The following is a 16,165-nucleotide window of genomic DNA, read 5'->3' as shown; positions in this document are numbered from 1 at the left end:
CTCCGCATGTTGGCTGAGAGTAATGAGTGATTAAGGTGGAAGGGTTCTCTGTGTGGATTGAGGCAGAGCTGTTGAGGTTTGCAGTTTCCAGCTGAAACCAAAAGCTGGGACCTCCATTTTGCCCCTCTCTCGTAGGCCTGCAGTCTCCACAGCTGAGCTTTTTGCTGTCTCCTTGTGAAGTTTAATTTCTTGTAACCCTCCCCCTTCATCACCAATGTCGTCAGAGAGTGGCTGGATAACCTCCCCAGTGGCTTCTTCAGGCCAGCTCTCACATTCTCACCACCTTCTGTCTTCGCAGGCAGGGGAAGTGGAAAGACAAGTCCCTTTCTCATCCCCATAGTCCCCACATTCCCTGCTAGCATGCTGCATTCTGCCTAGCCAGAATGGGGTGAGTGTGCATTGCAGTGCCAGGGCATGCTGAAACCTTTTCACTGTTGAGTGGGCGATAGGCAGGCAGCTTGCTCCCTAAGGACATCCTGGGTATTCAGAGGAGCAGATCTTCCTTACTGACCTCATACAATGACAGAAGATAGCAGGGAGCAGATCATCTGGCTGCCTTCTAGAGCCTAACTGTAACAAGCCAGCCAGTCATCCCTTGAAGAGACTGGGAGGGGGTTACTGGCTAGCCCAGAAGACATGAGAGATTGGAAGTTCTCAAGCACAAGCTAGCATCTGATAAATTGTGGATGGAGTCCTGTGGGGCAGGAACATTTGGAACCTGAGCTTACTTTGATGCACAAGGTCTTCAGAAAGATTCAGAACCCTTTCGGGGAAGTTGGGTTCATTGCTCCAGTATCGAAGCTAGCAAGGTGAAAGCTAGCTTGGGTATGTCTACTCAAGCTCCACTCACATCCCATGATTGCAGCACAGACATAGCCTTTCTAAATTTAATGAAATCAGAGTGAAATGGTTTTGTCGCATATTTGACCATTGTAGTTTGGGACTCGTGTGTTTAATTTCAGCTCAGTCACTGTCTCCCTCTGAAATCATGGGCCAGTTGTTTGGATCCATGTTTTCAAAGCTGTCCACTTATTTGGATATAAAACTTGAGACCTCCTTTTTATCAGAGGTACTAGGCATTCAAAGCTCTGCTTGAAGACAGTGGGAGCTTCCGGTGCTCAGCATCCCTGAAAATCAGGCTGTAAGGGAGTCAAGTTGGACACCCATAAACTTTGGCCCCTGAAATTCATGGACACATTTGAAAATCTTGGCCTTAACTTCTCTGTGCCTCATGTACCCTATCTGTAGAATGGGGATGATAATATTTCCCTCTCTCCCATGGCTTCGTATGCTGATTCGTTTATTGATGATTATGAAACACTTTGAGATGTACAGCTAAAAGGCGCAAATTATTACAACGAGGCTGGGACTCTTGGGTTTTATGACCTTAACAAATGAAATAGGTCAGACTCTGATTCTTGGTAGGAAAGAATGTTGAAATTTGTAGTTGGACATGGTTGTGTCTAACTTCACTGCAGATTTAACTCAACTTATGTATGCTTGAGTTAACTCCTCTCGAGTTAGGCTAGCTCGAGGGAGAGCAGTCACACTGCAAAATTACACACAAGCTTCACAGAGTGTTTGGATTCGCAGCACAGAATGACTGTGTTAGCAGTTGACAAGCTGTACTAACGCCCTCTGTAACCTATTCCCCCACCCGGCCCCGTGGACCAGCCAACTCGAGTGAAAAACAGCACCACATTTGAGTTATTAGGTTTTGTGTGTAGATGGCCCTCAAGATAGAGGCAACACTTGAGTAATAACTTGAGTTAAATCTACAGTGAAGAGAAGCGTAATGTTGTTGTTATATGTGTGTGCACAACATGCATGTTGCATGTGATTATGTAGCACATGTCTATGGAGGTGACGCATGTTATCTGTCACCTTCTTCACCTCCCCTCCCACCTCCATACATTTTTTAAATGGAAAAAAAATGGCAAATTATTACCTCACAGAATCAGGCCCTAGCAGCACTCAATTAATTTACAAGCTCCAGTTTCATTTGAGTTGGGGGGGAGGGATAGCTCTGTGGTTTGAGCATTGGTCTACTAAACCCAGGATTGTGAGTTCAATCCTTGAAGGGGCCACTTAGGGATCTGGGGCAAATATCAGTACTTGGTCCTGCTAGTGAAGGCAGGGGGCTGGACTCAATGACCTTTCAAGGTCCCTTCCAGTTCTAGGAGATAGGATAGCTCCATAAATTCAAATTAGCAGAGAGGAGGCTGCTTGGTTCCTCTCTGTGCTTTTTTGTTACACGTCCGTACTCCAAAATAATTCAATCAATACTAAATCCAGAATTGGGCAAGGAGGAAAACTAGAGCTTCACAGGCAATTGGCATCCACAGCAGACACCTCGCATTGTAAAGTGAAATGGAGTTTGGGTCTAAAGGTGGGGATTCTGCTCAATGATGTTCAGGTGAGATATCTGTCAATATGTACGTCCCAGGGTGGTAAAGGCAGTGTATGTTTACAAGTCTACATGTGGGATACTGCCCTTTAACCAGTGCTGGCTGTGTTTTGTTTTGATGGGAAATAGGTCAATGAGAATGCAAAGAAGGATTTGAAAGAAGGTCTTCAGCTTTACAATACAGAAAATAATGTGGGGCTGAAGAACGCATGGAATATCATTCAGGCAGAGGTAACATATTTTCTTTATTTGAAAAAAAATTAGCTGGACATCATTTTGTTAACAATATTTTCTGTCTTGTCCCATAACTGGCAAGTACATGATTTGATACCAGTCAGATATTTGTATATCACTTTACATTCATAAAGTGCCTAGGCCTTTCTTTGGGATGAAAGGTGCTGTATAAAAGTAAGATGTTCTTCATGAGATCCATTGGGACTAGCTATGTGACAGAAATACCACTAGAGGAGGTTATGATCTGTATAGGAATAATAAAGGAAGAAAAGGAGTTGATGTGTTAGGATTACAACCACAAACCCTGAAATGCCACTTGGGATCTGAAAGTAGCAAAGACTCTGGGTTTAAGTGAAAGTGGTTGCAGATGAGGTTTTGGTTGGCAGACTGTTTTCTGGTGGTTAGAGCAGAGATATGGGAGTTCAGGACTACTGGCTTCCACTCCCAGGTATGCCACTGACTTAGTGGTCACAGGTTCCAGTGTCTTGGTTTGTGTGTGTGTCTAAAATGGATATAATAAAACTTATTTTCCACACAGGGCTATTTGTGAGATGCATTGAATATTTGTCAATGCTTTTTGTGATCTCCAGGTGAGAGGTGGTATCTAAGTGCAAAATATGAGGTGTATATGTGAAGAAACCGACAGTGGGTTAAGAGAAGTAACACTTCTTTAAAAGTTTGTTGGTGAAGACTGTTTATGGTCCTTTTTTTACTTTGCCTGTAGATGCATTGCTGTGGGGTTACTGATTATACTGATTGGTTCCCTGTCCTGGGGACAAACGTCGTCCCAGACCGATGCTGTATGGAAAATTCCCAAGATTGTGGACGGAATTCTACTGATTTAGTGTGGAAAACGGTAATGCTTGCTCAGTTTAACTTGTTTTTTTTTTTTTTTTTTTTAAGTGCACACAAGAAATGGGCAAGACTTAGAATTTTTTTTCTCTTTCAGGGTTGTTACGAGAAAGTTAAAATGTGGTTTGAGGATAATAAGCATGTTCTCGGGACAGTTGGGATGTGTATCCTCATAATGCAGGTATTGATGATACTATAATCTTACATGTAGCCCCTAACTTACTACTATCGTAGTTATCTTTATCATGCCAAAAAGTGTTGCCTGGCCCCTTACACCAAGCAGCCAAGGTCCCAGTTTGAATTTGAGAGCTTCGAATCTGGAACTTAGCTTACAATTTTGCTGGACCCTGGCGTTTCAGAGGATTTATCCTTCCTGTTAGATGAAATCAGGAACTATCCCTAATTCTTCATTTTGTTGAATCAAATTATATATTTTGATTTTGGGGAATAGTGAGAACTGGCATTTTTCATCCTTTCATGGACTCCGCCATTAAGGGCATGAATAGCTATAATTGTTCCTCTGGCAGAACTCGTGCTTTCAGATGCAAAATAATTATTATAACACCACTGTTAGTGCTGTTAAGATGACACTGCATGATTAACTCTGGTTTCCAGCCCTCCTACTTTTGACCCAGTTGGCACTCAGACACCATAAAAAGACCTAGATGGCAGGATAGCTGCATACGACCCATATTTGGTCTTAAACTTGGACAAAATATTTTCCCTATGTTTTGAGGACAAAATTGGTCCAGCTGCTTCTAAGTGACCTAATTTTCATATCTCAGAGGGGTAGCCATGTTAGTCTGAATCTGTAAAAAGCAACAGAGGGTCCTGTGGCACCTTTAAGACTAACAGAAGTATTGGGAGCATAAGCTTTCATGGGTAAGAATCTCACTTCTTGCATCTGAAGAAGTGAGGTTCCTACCCACGAAAGCTTATGCTCCCAATACTTCTGTTAGTCTTAAAGGTGCCACAGGACCCTCTACTAATTTTCATAGCAATTCAGATTTCTTTTCCAAGCTTTAAGCCAAATAGGGCTGCTTACCTGTCTCTAAAGGACAGGTTACTTTGTCTCTATTTTGAAAATTATGATGTCCGGGGATGTTCTAGTTATGTGCATGTTGACATTCAAGGGTCACTTGTAAGTGGCAGTGAGGAACACTGAATTCACAATGGTGGCCATCCATAGAGATTCACTCATGTCTGCTGCTTGTGAAATTAGCATACTTTAAAAATGTTTATTTTACTTAAACACATAGGGGGAAAGTCCTATAGAATTGAATTAGAGAATTAATCTGCTTTTTATAGCCATAAAACCATGTTATAGAATATAGAATGAAATTATGGTGATTGAGCTGTACAGGTTAGTTTAAAAAAAAGCGAACTCTCCATTAACTTCAGTAGGTTTTTAGGGTAACTTCTGTGCTTTGGAAAAAAGCAGCAACCTGCCTGCTCTACCCTATTGTCTGGTAACTGAAGAATGAGAGATGTGCTTTTAAAAGACCAGCAGTTTTATGCCTTCATGGCACCTTGTGTGACAAAGAAGATTTTGGAAACTATTTCAGTTTCTTTCATGACTCTTACAGTGGTTAGGTGTTATCAGAGCTATCGAAACCTTTGAGCACCTTGCTAGAGATCCAAGGAGGGTCACAATATTTTGTGACTTAAGGTGGGAAATGCTTAGAGTAACCTCAGATATCAAGGAACAAAGCCTCGCAACCCCATCAGATTGGCCAGCTTTCCTAGTCTTCACAAATAAGAACAGGTAGTTGAGTTGAAGTATTCTAGATGAAAGTTCAGTGTTTTGTTGCATTATCACTACTGCAGTGGTTGACACTTAAATCAAACCAGCAATTACCTCCATTTAAACCACAATGTGCTATCTGAGATGGCATGATTTTTCCCTTACACTTTATAGCATATAACTTGAGACCAAATTTGATCATCAGCTACCCTGTGTGCAAACCCATTGTATGATTTGCAGTACTTGGCCCTTTGGTAACTGTGTAATCTGTTGCAAATATGGACTTTTTATGACAACCCCTGTACTTGTCAGTCTTATGGAAAAAGAGTAATTCAGAAGCGACCAAACAGGCTCCAATAAAAAAATGAGTCAGGCCTGATGTTTTCTTTTTGCAGTTTAAAAAAGAGAATAGGCCTAATAACTGTGTCTCTCTTACTGTACAACTGTGTGTGTTGTATGTTGGCCTCAGGTGATTTTCTTGCTGTTCTTTTGATTTTCTGATGCTAACTTGCAACATGGCACACCTCTAGGACAAGATGTTCAAAAGTGACAGTGATTTATGGAAACCCTGCTTGAGGCACCTTAAAGGGGGATATATTTTCAGCAAATTTTGATCACCTGCCCTCTGAATGCCAGGCCTCTTTAAGGGTCTGATGTTGGGCACCCAAAATCACTAATCACTGCTGAAAGTCTTGGCTGGAGGAATTTTATTAGTGTTGGGTGTCAGAACATTCAGACACCCTCAGATAAAATACCATCAGCACAGTTTTGAAGGTTTTATTATAGCTATCCCATAATATTTGCTTTCTTTCAGATACTTGGCATGGCCTTCTCCATGACACTGTTCCAGCAGATTCATAGGACTGGTAAAAAATATGATGCCTAAATCTTCAAAAGTGTTAACTGCATCTACACTTCTGTCTTGCCATTAAAAACAAAGCAAAACAACCGAAAAGAAAAATCAAGCTTTGCTCTGCTGAAGGCATTCATCCCACCGATCAATCTACGTCATCATTACTAGACTGATTACTAGCACAACTTGCTACTTGACTTACTTTTTTGTTTCTGTTTTGCATTTGCCATTTATTTGCCAAAGAAGAAAAAGAAAAATAATAAAAACAAATCAATTTTCTACACTAATTCATAGATCTATTAAACTTTTCCCTAACTTTATTTAAGAAAATGCTTTGCTCTACTAATTGTTGTTAGACATGCAAGGATAATGTAACAGATATGTGATTAACTTCTAGAGAGAATTCTTTGAAGTCTTCTGATAAGTCTCAAACTGCTCATGTCTGACATACTGGAAGACTTGGGAAAGCCACTCAGACTGAGAGCCCTAGGAATCAGAGCTGCTCACTTGCAGCTTTTTGTACCTTATGGTGTATACTTTTTTATTATGGAGATAGCTTAGAATTTAGTAGCCTGATTTGTAACTTCTTACTGTTTTGTTTTACATCTGTCATATTTTAATCCAGGAACCACTGTGCGATCTTTGAAGGACACATTTTTATCATTAGTTTAAAAGGTGGAAATAAAGACATGACTGTTCTAAAGTCCCTAGGGAGGCTACATTTAACTGCATCTTCTGAGCTACCGTGGGTTTGTACCCTTACTATATTGATGACAGTCCTTTCAATGAGGTGGCTCAGTACTTTAGGGCCAGATTGGGTTGCCCTTACTCTCACTGGGCTGAAGGTGAACCCCTTACTCTCGATGGGCTAGATTGTGATGCCTTTATCCACAATGAGTAGCGCCTTACTCCTCAGGTAGGCCCATTAAATGGGACTACTTTCAGCATGATACTATTCAGTGTGAGTAAGTGTATCACGTGAGTAACTGCTCACCAGCGCCAGGAAGGGGCTTACTTTCTGGCCCATTGAGTAATAGTTTACTCCCTAAGTAGTCCCATTGATTTCAATGGGATGGCTTATCATGCACGGTGCTGTACAGCATAAGGGGAGCACAATTGGCTCATTGTCAGTTTTCCTGAAAGGCGTTTACTTGACAATGGTTGCAATTTTTCCAGGCTGGCGAGGTAGCTTTTGAACAACCATGGAGGTATAAAGCTGGTTAAAGGCAAGTGGGGGAATGGTGTGCCGTATGTCCCAAGAGACCGGGAAAGGCGTGATTTACGTTTTCACTCTGAAATCAGTTGCCAGATAGGTGCTCAGAACCTGTTTGTATCTTTGCACATACAGTGTTGACTTTTGTCTTCTGTTTTCCAAGTCAGATGTATACATGGTAGTTCAGAACTCATTACAACACACATTTCTACCGACATTCCTGCTAGAAAACTTGAACATATTCCTCTCTAGTTTGAATGCTGCTTCTTTCATAGTGGCCCCTGCTTGACTTCTTTTGTTATATTTTTTTTTGGCAGAGGTCTTTCTTACATTGTGCTGCTTCACGAAGGAAAGGATGAATGAAAATGAAACTTCAGTCATTTTGTGGACACTCTGGTTTTATTTTAGTCAGAAGTTTATAGTGGTAATTTTAAAATACATTTTAAAGTTAATTTATTCCCTGCTGGGCCCAGATAGCTGTCGAAGTGGACAGATGTTTATCACCTGCTATCAAAGTAGTGCAGTGATGCTTACAAATGTGAGGTCCTTATTCTCATTTACCCGAAGCACCTTTACACCTCTCCGGCAGAGTAAAGGGCCTTGAAGTGAGTGTAAACGTACTTTATGCCAACTTTAAGGCCCCTTTACATAGAGTGATGTAAAGGGGCATTAATGTAAGTGACAGTCAGGCCCTGAAAATCTAGTCCACTATTTTCAAACTTGGCTGCCTACCAATAGGTATCTAAATTGATATTTAGGCAGGTCACTTCTTTAGATAACTTTCAGAGTGGTTGAGCACCTACCTACAGTTTTCATAGAAGTCAGTGGCACTGCAGGGGCTCAGGATCTTTGAAAATCAGGCCACATATTTACATGCCTAGAATGTAGAATTAGGTTCCTAACTTTAGGCCCTCAAGGTTGAAAAATTTGGGTATAATGCACATATTATTGGTGCAGGATAATACAATCTGTCCTTCCTAAATAGCTGTTTGGTTGCGTATACCCTTTAGTTATTCTTCCACTGGCCATATAGGTGACTGCTGCTTCATTCATATTTCCTTTTAAAGACTTGAGGAACGAGGAGGGGGAAAATATAGACAAAACCTGGTTTACTTTAATTGTAACAAAAATTGGGACCATGTGCGTCTGAGCTCCGTTTGAGACACTCTGTGTCAAGAATGGGAGCTCTGGCACTGAGCATATTTGCTGCTATGTGTAAGATAGTCTCCAAAGTTTCAAAAAAAATGATAAGTTTTGAATTTTTGCATTTTAAAAAATGTATATCTTTAATCCATAGCTCTACTTCTTTATCTATTATGGTAGGGTTATTTTGCTTTCTCTTGTAAAATACCAATGTTTTCTCTCTCAGACAAACATAGAAGGGTGGAAAAATAAGCAAGACCAGGATGCTAATCCTTCTAAAGTCGCACAGTGGTACCTGTTGAAATCTTACATTTTAATCTGTGGTTGGTTTTTGTAAAAAAAAAAAAAAAAAAAAAAAGGAAAGCAAAATGCATTTATACAAGTAACAATGAAGGCAAAATACATAGTGGAAAACTAAAACTATTTTGCCTTCCCTTAAAACTTATTTTTTGTAGAATGCTCAGTTATGTTTTATGACCTGATAGCAAGATAGATATTGAAAATTCTTTTTTCATGAATTCTTTTAGCATTTTAAGTACAGTATTAACAGAGATAATTATACAAACAGTATTGTCAAGTCTCACTTTAGCTGACTACGGAAAGGGAATTAATCAAATTAAGTAAACAATTAGCATTATAGTACAGTAGCTGAATATCAATCCATATAACGGGAAAACCTGTGTTTTGAAAACAAAGAAAAAGCAATACTGTTCTTAAGGTGACAAAAGCCAGCCATAAAAAAAGCATTAGATTGTATTTGTTGGTATATATCAGAGAAGATACTAATTGTCCTTTGACTGTTTAGTGAAAGGGATATCAATCTTGTTTAAAAATGCACTTTTTTGCTTGCATTGGTGGATGGCTGTCTGTGCATTTTTCCAAAACATTGCTTTGATTATTTAACTACACATTTTTAGCATGTTTTTAAATAAAAACTGATACTGAGTAAAAGTATTTTAAGTGTATACAAATGTTGATTTGTATTTATATATGCATATATATATATATATCAATGAAGCTCAGTTCAACTGTATCAAAGTTTTGTTTCTTTTTAAAGTGTCATTTTAGAATTTTGCATTCATGATATTTTGTTGTGCTTTTTGCACCCAAATTTTTATATATAAGCTTAAACTGTAGAGGAGCTAATCTGATTGTTGGATTTCAGAGAGGCAGGTAAGACTTATAGCAGTAGAGTGTATCCATATTTAATTCAGTAGCCGTGTCAGAACTGTCAAGAGGGAAAAGGGCTTTTTCTTTACGACAGGTAACTGCTTACACTTCCAGGCATGTGGCTTTCAAATCCTGGGTGCATAATGTCCAGAAACCAGGGCTATTTTCCTCAGTCTGGCCCTTTATGTTTACCTGTATTCCTAATTAAGAAACAAGGCCAGAGTGCATTTTATTTCCACAATTAATTACAGTGGCTACTTCAGAAAACTGTTAGCCAAATGTAACAGGGACTCATTCTGTAGGGGAAATAGGAAACTCATGAGACAGAGGGTAAGTGGCTAAGGTTCAGAGATTCAGCACTACAGGTCTGATCTTGCAGGGTGCTGAGTTGTGAGATGCTGCGCATTCTTAGTTTCATTGACTTCCAGGGCAGCTGATGGTGCCCAGTTGACCTCACTCCTGTCCCTGGTATCTCATTAGTTGTCCCCTGGAATCATTTGGCTTCCAGGTCCTATGGATCCTCCCCTTAGGCTGGGGGAAGGTCCTTTAGCAGTGGGCAGGTTTCCGCCTGCCCACTTCCTGGATCCCAATAGGACCTCAGACTCCAAGCCTCAGGAGAATGAAACAAAATACTTCTAAAAGTTAAGTCAGACACTTTTCTGGCATGGCGTTGCCAAGTCTTTAACTTTTGACTGTAGCCGAGTAAGTGCCCTGAAATTACATGCTTAAAGCAATTGCTACAGGAGCTCTCAAAGCAGCTGTTGGGAGCAAATTTAAAGAAAGTGACCATTGATGAGATTTCTAATCGCTTCATGTTTCACTTGACAAGAAATGGCTCCAAATTGTTGTACATTAAGGCAGTCAGAAAGGTTAAAAATAAGTGACCCGCTAAAGGGTATGTTTGGGGAAGAAAGGGGGCTGGGCTTAGACCCCTCTTTTGCTTTTATAAAGAAGGGCCAAATACTTTTTGATGTTCTTTTGTTGGTGGCAGGGGGTGTTCCCCTGTTCCCCCGCCCCCCGCCTTTTACTTTGCAAGTATCAGGAAATTAAATTCTGTGTTTTTCTGGAGGACTTGTTGGGGGTCTTGGGTAATCTTTCTCCAGAATTTTACTTAGTGGCTGGAGTTACATACAAAAGAATGTGTGGGGGCGGGAGGATGTGCTGGCCACCGCTTCCCGCAGCTCCCATTGGCCGGGAACAGCAAACCGCAGTCACTGGGAGCTGCGGGGCGGCTGTGCCTGCGGCCAGTCAACGTAAACAAAATGTCTCGCTGCCCGCCAGCAGATTACCCTGATGGGCCGCATGCCGAAGGTTGCCCACCCCAAAGTATCCGTGGTGCAGGGATGCTCATTTGGCCCAATATACATTGTCTGTGAGGACAGGCTCCTGGAAACAGTAAGAATTCATTGTTAAAAGGTTGGGTTAACATACAAACCAGAGGTGCTTAAAGGTGTTTAGTCCACTCTACTGTAGTTGACATCACTGTAAGAGATTTAAAAAATAACTCACTCCCCAATAATTTCTTATGTAGTCAAGGAAATGCGTTTCGGTGCCATACTTTTAGGAGCCTGTGTGCACTTTTGTGTGCTAGCGTACGTGCACAATTGGCCAGGTTTACATCTCCATATCCACACGCAGTGAATTCTGATCTTTGCTTTATTGCTGATCTCGGCTTGTACCCTTAGCTACTTAACCAGTTCCACTTTTAGAAATGCCAGATTTTTAAGGCTTGTGGGGTTACTAAGTGTATGTCTACACAGCAACTAGATACCTGCTCCTGGCCCGTGCCAGCCGACTCAGGATTGCATGGCTCGGGCTATGGGCTGCTTCATTGCAATGTGCACTTTTGGGCTCAGGCTGGGCTCAAGCTCTGGGACCCTCCCGCCTCCCAGGGTCCAAGAGTCCGGACTCCAGCCTCAGCCCGGAAGTGCACACTGTAATGAAGCAGCCCCGCAGCCTGAACCTGAGTCACTTGGCACAGGCCAGCTGTGGGTTTTTCATTGCAGTGTAAACATACCCTTAGGGGGCTGTAGTGCTGGGAGGCTGTGCAGAGTTTCTGGTACTGGGGAATCAGAAACAGGTTGAGACTATTGCCTGGAACAAGTCCCCCAACACAAGATACCCACTTGATTTGCTTCACCAATGCCAGTTGTTTTGACTGTCAAACTGGGAAGGAAGGCTTGTCCTGAAATGAATACTGTCAGAATAAGAGTTTGAACCTTCATGGAGTTAGAGAGAAATGGGGACACTGGGAGGGACAGAGGCAGGGAATTGGCTGCCAGGAGGGTGTTTTCCAGGGGTAGGGCAAAATTGTGGGAGGCTTAGGGAAATACTTGTAATAGGGCCTTGGCTAGGTAGGGAGGGGGGAGGATCAGTGCTTCACAGTTAGGAGCTGTCCATAAACCATGTAACTCATTAGGGGTTGGATGAGTCCTTACTTTTGAGTGTTCTTCTCAGTGTTACAAAGTGTTGCAAGGGTAGGTGGATCTTGGAAATCACTGAAAAATTAGTTACCTAAATGATGGACAGCCCCCTAGTCATGGCTGTGTTAAAGGGGAGAGAGGAGGGGGTTGAGGAACTGAAGATGATACACCAAATAGAAATGTAGGTGCCTTTAGCACCTAAAACCAAATATCAAATTGATAACATTTGGTGACCCATTGCCCAACATGGATAGCTGTGATAGATAGTGCTGGTGTAAATAAAGTGCACTCTTTGTCCATTGGTAGGTTGAATAGTAGGTATTAAAACCAAGTCACAATTATACTCAAGTGAACGTCAGTTGCCTTTAGAGTTTTATCTTGTGCATGTTGCATTGAGTGACTGAGTTCCAACAATGTATCTGTAGTAGAATAATATGCCGAAAAGCGCATTTGAAAGTCACAAGTGGAGAGTGTAATGTAACTCATCCACTCAGTATTTTTGATACCATACATTCAGACAAACTCAGCATATCATTTGTATTGCATCAAAGATGCTGTGGTTTATTGGAATAAAGATGGCAAGGAGAAAAAGGACGTTTTCCCAACAAATATATTTCTGGCAATGTGGTCTGTGTGTAAAAGGGAATTGGGGGGAAGCAGAATGCAATAAGGCACAATTAGTGTCCTGAAATAATTTCCTTTTAAACTTAATTTGTTGGCTTCGTCACTTAGCTCTTGTGTGAAACATGGAGATATTTTTATACCAGAAATGCACTTGCAGACCCAGAATATTTGTCCGTGTGGTAGCTATTAGAACCTAATGTGCCATTCCATCCAAGTTACGTTCACACCGGTGTTCCTTCTATGCAATACCTACTTTAGCCTTTGTACAAATTATTTTGTATTAGTATTACATATAAAAATAAAGGACATAAGAAAAGGGATGTATGTTTGACCTTTATTCCCCTCCCCATTCCCCCCCCCAAAAAAAATTAGCAGCTCCAGTTGTTAAAAGTAAGCCAAGAGACATGTTTTTAACAGATGAGGTCACTGAGATTTCCCTGATGTATCAATGCTCTATTTCCAGTGAACACTCTGTTATAACAAATGAACAGAGAAGAAGAGCGGTGAAGAGAGAAGGTGACAGTATTGCTCCGCAGGGAGTGATCTGAACAAGAGTACAGATAATGCTGGGTTTAAAAGGGTAATTGAAAATAAAAGAGAGTTCCTAGGGTTGTGTGCCAGCAGTACCTACATTCTGTGTTGTTACTTGTAAAGCAGTGGTAATGTGGTTGGTGCTACACAAGGTGCAGACGGAAGAGAGTCCCTGCCCCAGAAAGCTTACTGTCTAATGGAAACTGAGAATTCAGGACACACTGCGAGTCAGAATGTTTTTCCCTAGGTGGTTTGGCTCTCCTCTTTTGGGGCATTGCCGAAGAAGTGAGTCTTTGAGGAGGGACTTCAATGTGAGGAGGGTGATCACTTGGTGAATTGAGATGCAGTGGGTATTCCTCAGATAGGGCATAGGCATGGAGATGGGCACTGGAGCAGGAGATGAATAGGGTATCAAAGCCAGCATCATTGGCAGAGGGGCTGAGAACATATGGGTCTTTGGAAAACCTGTGGTGTTTGGCTGTATAGGTTTGGGGCTGTTGAGGCAATGTTGATACCGGGAAGTGGAGCTGAGATACACAAGCAGCCATTGTGAGCCGCTACCAGAAGAGTGTGAGGGATTTCCTGAGAATGTGGCAGCGGTGCGTAGGAATTGATTCCTACAAGTGAAGACACTCCCTTGAAGAGAGAACCTGTGAAAGAGGCTCAATTTATGAATTTGTCCAGGTGCCACTTAGATTTTATAGCTCCAGGCATTGGTTGCACTTGGGTTTCTGCAGCTTCTTGTGTTAGGTTCAGTCAACTCTCCTGAGCCTATGATGACTCTGGTTTCAGGGCTTGTAGGAAGTGGCAAACCTCTTATTCCCACTGTACACATGCCAAGTGAGTGCTTAGGTTTTAGCTTTCTGTTTCTTTGATGCTTTCACTGGTATCCAGTAGATGGCGTTGGTGTAAAACAAACGTCTTCAATCCATTTCTTATCGGAGGCTTTTTAAGTTTGATTAATTTCAAGGATTGTATTTCATTATTAGCCCTGACTATCAATTCAGATCCCCTCTATTAAGCGATTTCTCTTACTTATCCCAGAGTTATACTCTGGTTTATGTCTTTTAACATTTCTCCTTCCTTATACCGCACAATTTCCATTACTTCTAGAGCGCAACAATTATTTACGATAAAAACAAACAAAAATCCTTATACTCTTCTAAATTTGGTGGACATATTCCATACGCTCTTTGATTGTACACATGCATTTCACCTTATTTAGGACTTACAATAGAACAAGAGAGACAAGGTGGGGGAGGGGTTCTCAACCTTTTTCTTTCTGAGGCCCCCCTCAACATACTATAAAAACTCCAGGGCCTAGCAGGGGTGGGGTGGGGGGGCTTGGGGCAGGGCCCTCAAGCATAGACATAGTTTGACTTCTATTTTGGGGGGGGGCAAGGGCCTGCGGGGCTCGAGCCACCTCCGCATGGCAGGGTCCAGGGAGGGAGTGCCACCTCCACCCCCTAACTCACCTAAGCAGGCCACCCAGCCTGTCTGGGTTGGGGTCGGGGGCAACCAAAAATTATAACTCAAAGGTCAGGGGCTTAGCTCAAAAAGTTTGAAAACAGCTCAGGGTGCAGGGAGGGGGTAGCTAGGGGCTGTTTGCGGGCAGGGGGGGTAGCTCAGGGTGCAGGGAGGGCATAGCTAGGGGCTGTGTGCAGGCAGGGTAGCCCGGAGTGCAGGGAGGACGTACCCATAGGTGCCAACTTTTCCCGGTGCCAGTGGGTGCTGGCCCCCGGCCCTGCCCTGACTCTACCCCTGCCCCGCTCCCATTCCAACCCTTTCCCCAAAGTCCCCGCCCCAACTCCGCCCCCTCCCTGCCCCGGCCCCAGCTCTTCCCAGAGCGGGCCGCGTTTTCCCTCTTCCCCCCCTCCCTCCCAGCGCTTGCCACGAAACAACTGTTTTGCGGTGGCAAGCACTGGGAGCTAGGGGGAGAAGCGGGGCTGCGGCGCGCTCAGGGAAGGAGGCAGAGTGGAGGTGAGCTGGGGCAGGGGGGTGGGGCGGGGAGCTGCCGGTGGGTGCAGAGCACCCACCAATTTTTCCCTGTGGGTGCTCCAGCCCCGGAGCACCCATGGAGTCAGTGCCTACGGATGTAGCTAGGGGCTGTGTGTGGGTAGGGGGGTAGCTCAGGGTGCAAGGAGGGGGGTAGCTAGGGCTGTGTGCAGATGGGGTAGCTCAGGGTGCAGGGAGGGCATAGCCTCAGGGTGTAGGTAGAGGGTCATTAGGGGTGTGCTGGGAGGGCTCCCCTGTGGTCCCTGTTCCTGGAGGGGTCTGCTAGCCATGGAGCCGGGTCTCCCCACCTGGGGGGCTCTTACTTGGCTGCCTCTGTGGGAGCAAAGGGGACTAGGAGCTGAGGAGCAACTTCAACCCAGGGCAACAGCAGGAGATGAGGGGACGCATGGCACCAGCCAGAGCAGCAGCTGCCACACTGCCTGGCTCTGGCTTCCCGCCTCTGACCTGGCCAGGGGGTGGGGAGAGGAGTTGGGCTGGGGGTGGGGAGGTGCGGAGCTGACTCCCGGGACTGCAGTGCTCTTGTGCTGCAGTCTGGGGTGGGGGCAATGTCCTCCAGGTCCCCAACTGTGCCGCTGGGCTCAGGGCTTCTGCCCCACAGGGAGCACCAGGGCTTGGGGCTCTGGGATTTAGCCCCGTGCCTCCCAACTTCAGCCCCACAGGGGGCGCTAGGGCTTGGGTTCTGGGTTTCAGCTGCGGGGCCCCGCGGACCCCTTGAAAGGGCTCGCGGACCCCCAGGGGACCGTGGACCCCTGGTGGAGAACCACTGTTTTATTGGACTTGCTTCTGTTGGTGAGAGAGTCAAGCTTTCGAGCCCACAGATCACACAGAGGTCTACAGGAGACCTGAAGAAAAGCGCCGGGTGACTTGAAAGCTTGTCTCTGTCACCCACAGAAGTTGGGCCAATAATAGCTATTACCTCACCCACCTCGTCTCTCTAATATCCTGGGACTGACAC

General features: G+C 43.6%; 1 protein-coding gene across 5 annotated transcripts in view; it reads left to right on the top strand.

The window, feature by feature from the left end:
* The window catches only part of TSPAN9 (tetraspanin 9), a 271,211-nt gene extending 258,228 nt beyond the window's left edge, over positions 1-12,983 (top strand). For all 5 annotated transcript variants that reach the window (XM_054039637.1, XM_054039643.1, XM_054039655.1 and 2 more), the window contains 4 exons: positions 2,537-2,638; positions 3,366-3,497; positions 3,591-3,674; positions 6,052-12,983. In XM_054039637.1, the coding sequence (XP_053895612.1) occupies positions 2,537-2,638; positions 3,366-3,497; positions 3,591-3,674; positions 6,052-6,123 (390 nt within the window). In that variant the 3' untranslated portion in view covers positions 6,124-12,983. The remainder of the gene's footprint in view (positions 1-2,536; positions 2,639-3,365; positions 3,498-3,590; positions 3,675-6,051) is intronic.
* The last annotated feature ends 3,182 nt before the right edge of the window (positions 12,984-16,165 follow it).

This window comes from Malaclemys terrapin, chromosome 1 (genome assembly GCF_027887155.1).
Source record: "Malaclemys terrapin pileata isolate rMalTer1 chromosome 1, rMalTer1.hap1, whole genome shotgun sequence".
NCBI lineage: Eukaryota > Metazoa > Chordata > Testudines > Emydidae > Malaclemys > Malaclemys terrapin.
Note: the sequence above shows the minus strand (reverse complement) of the source record. Positions and strands in the feature narration are given on the sequence as shown.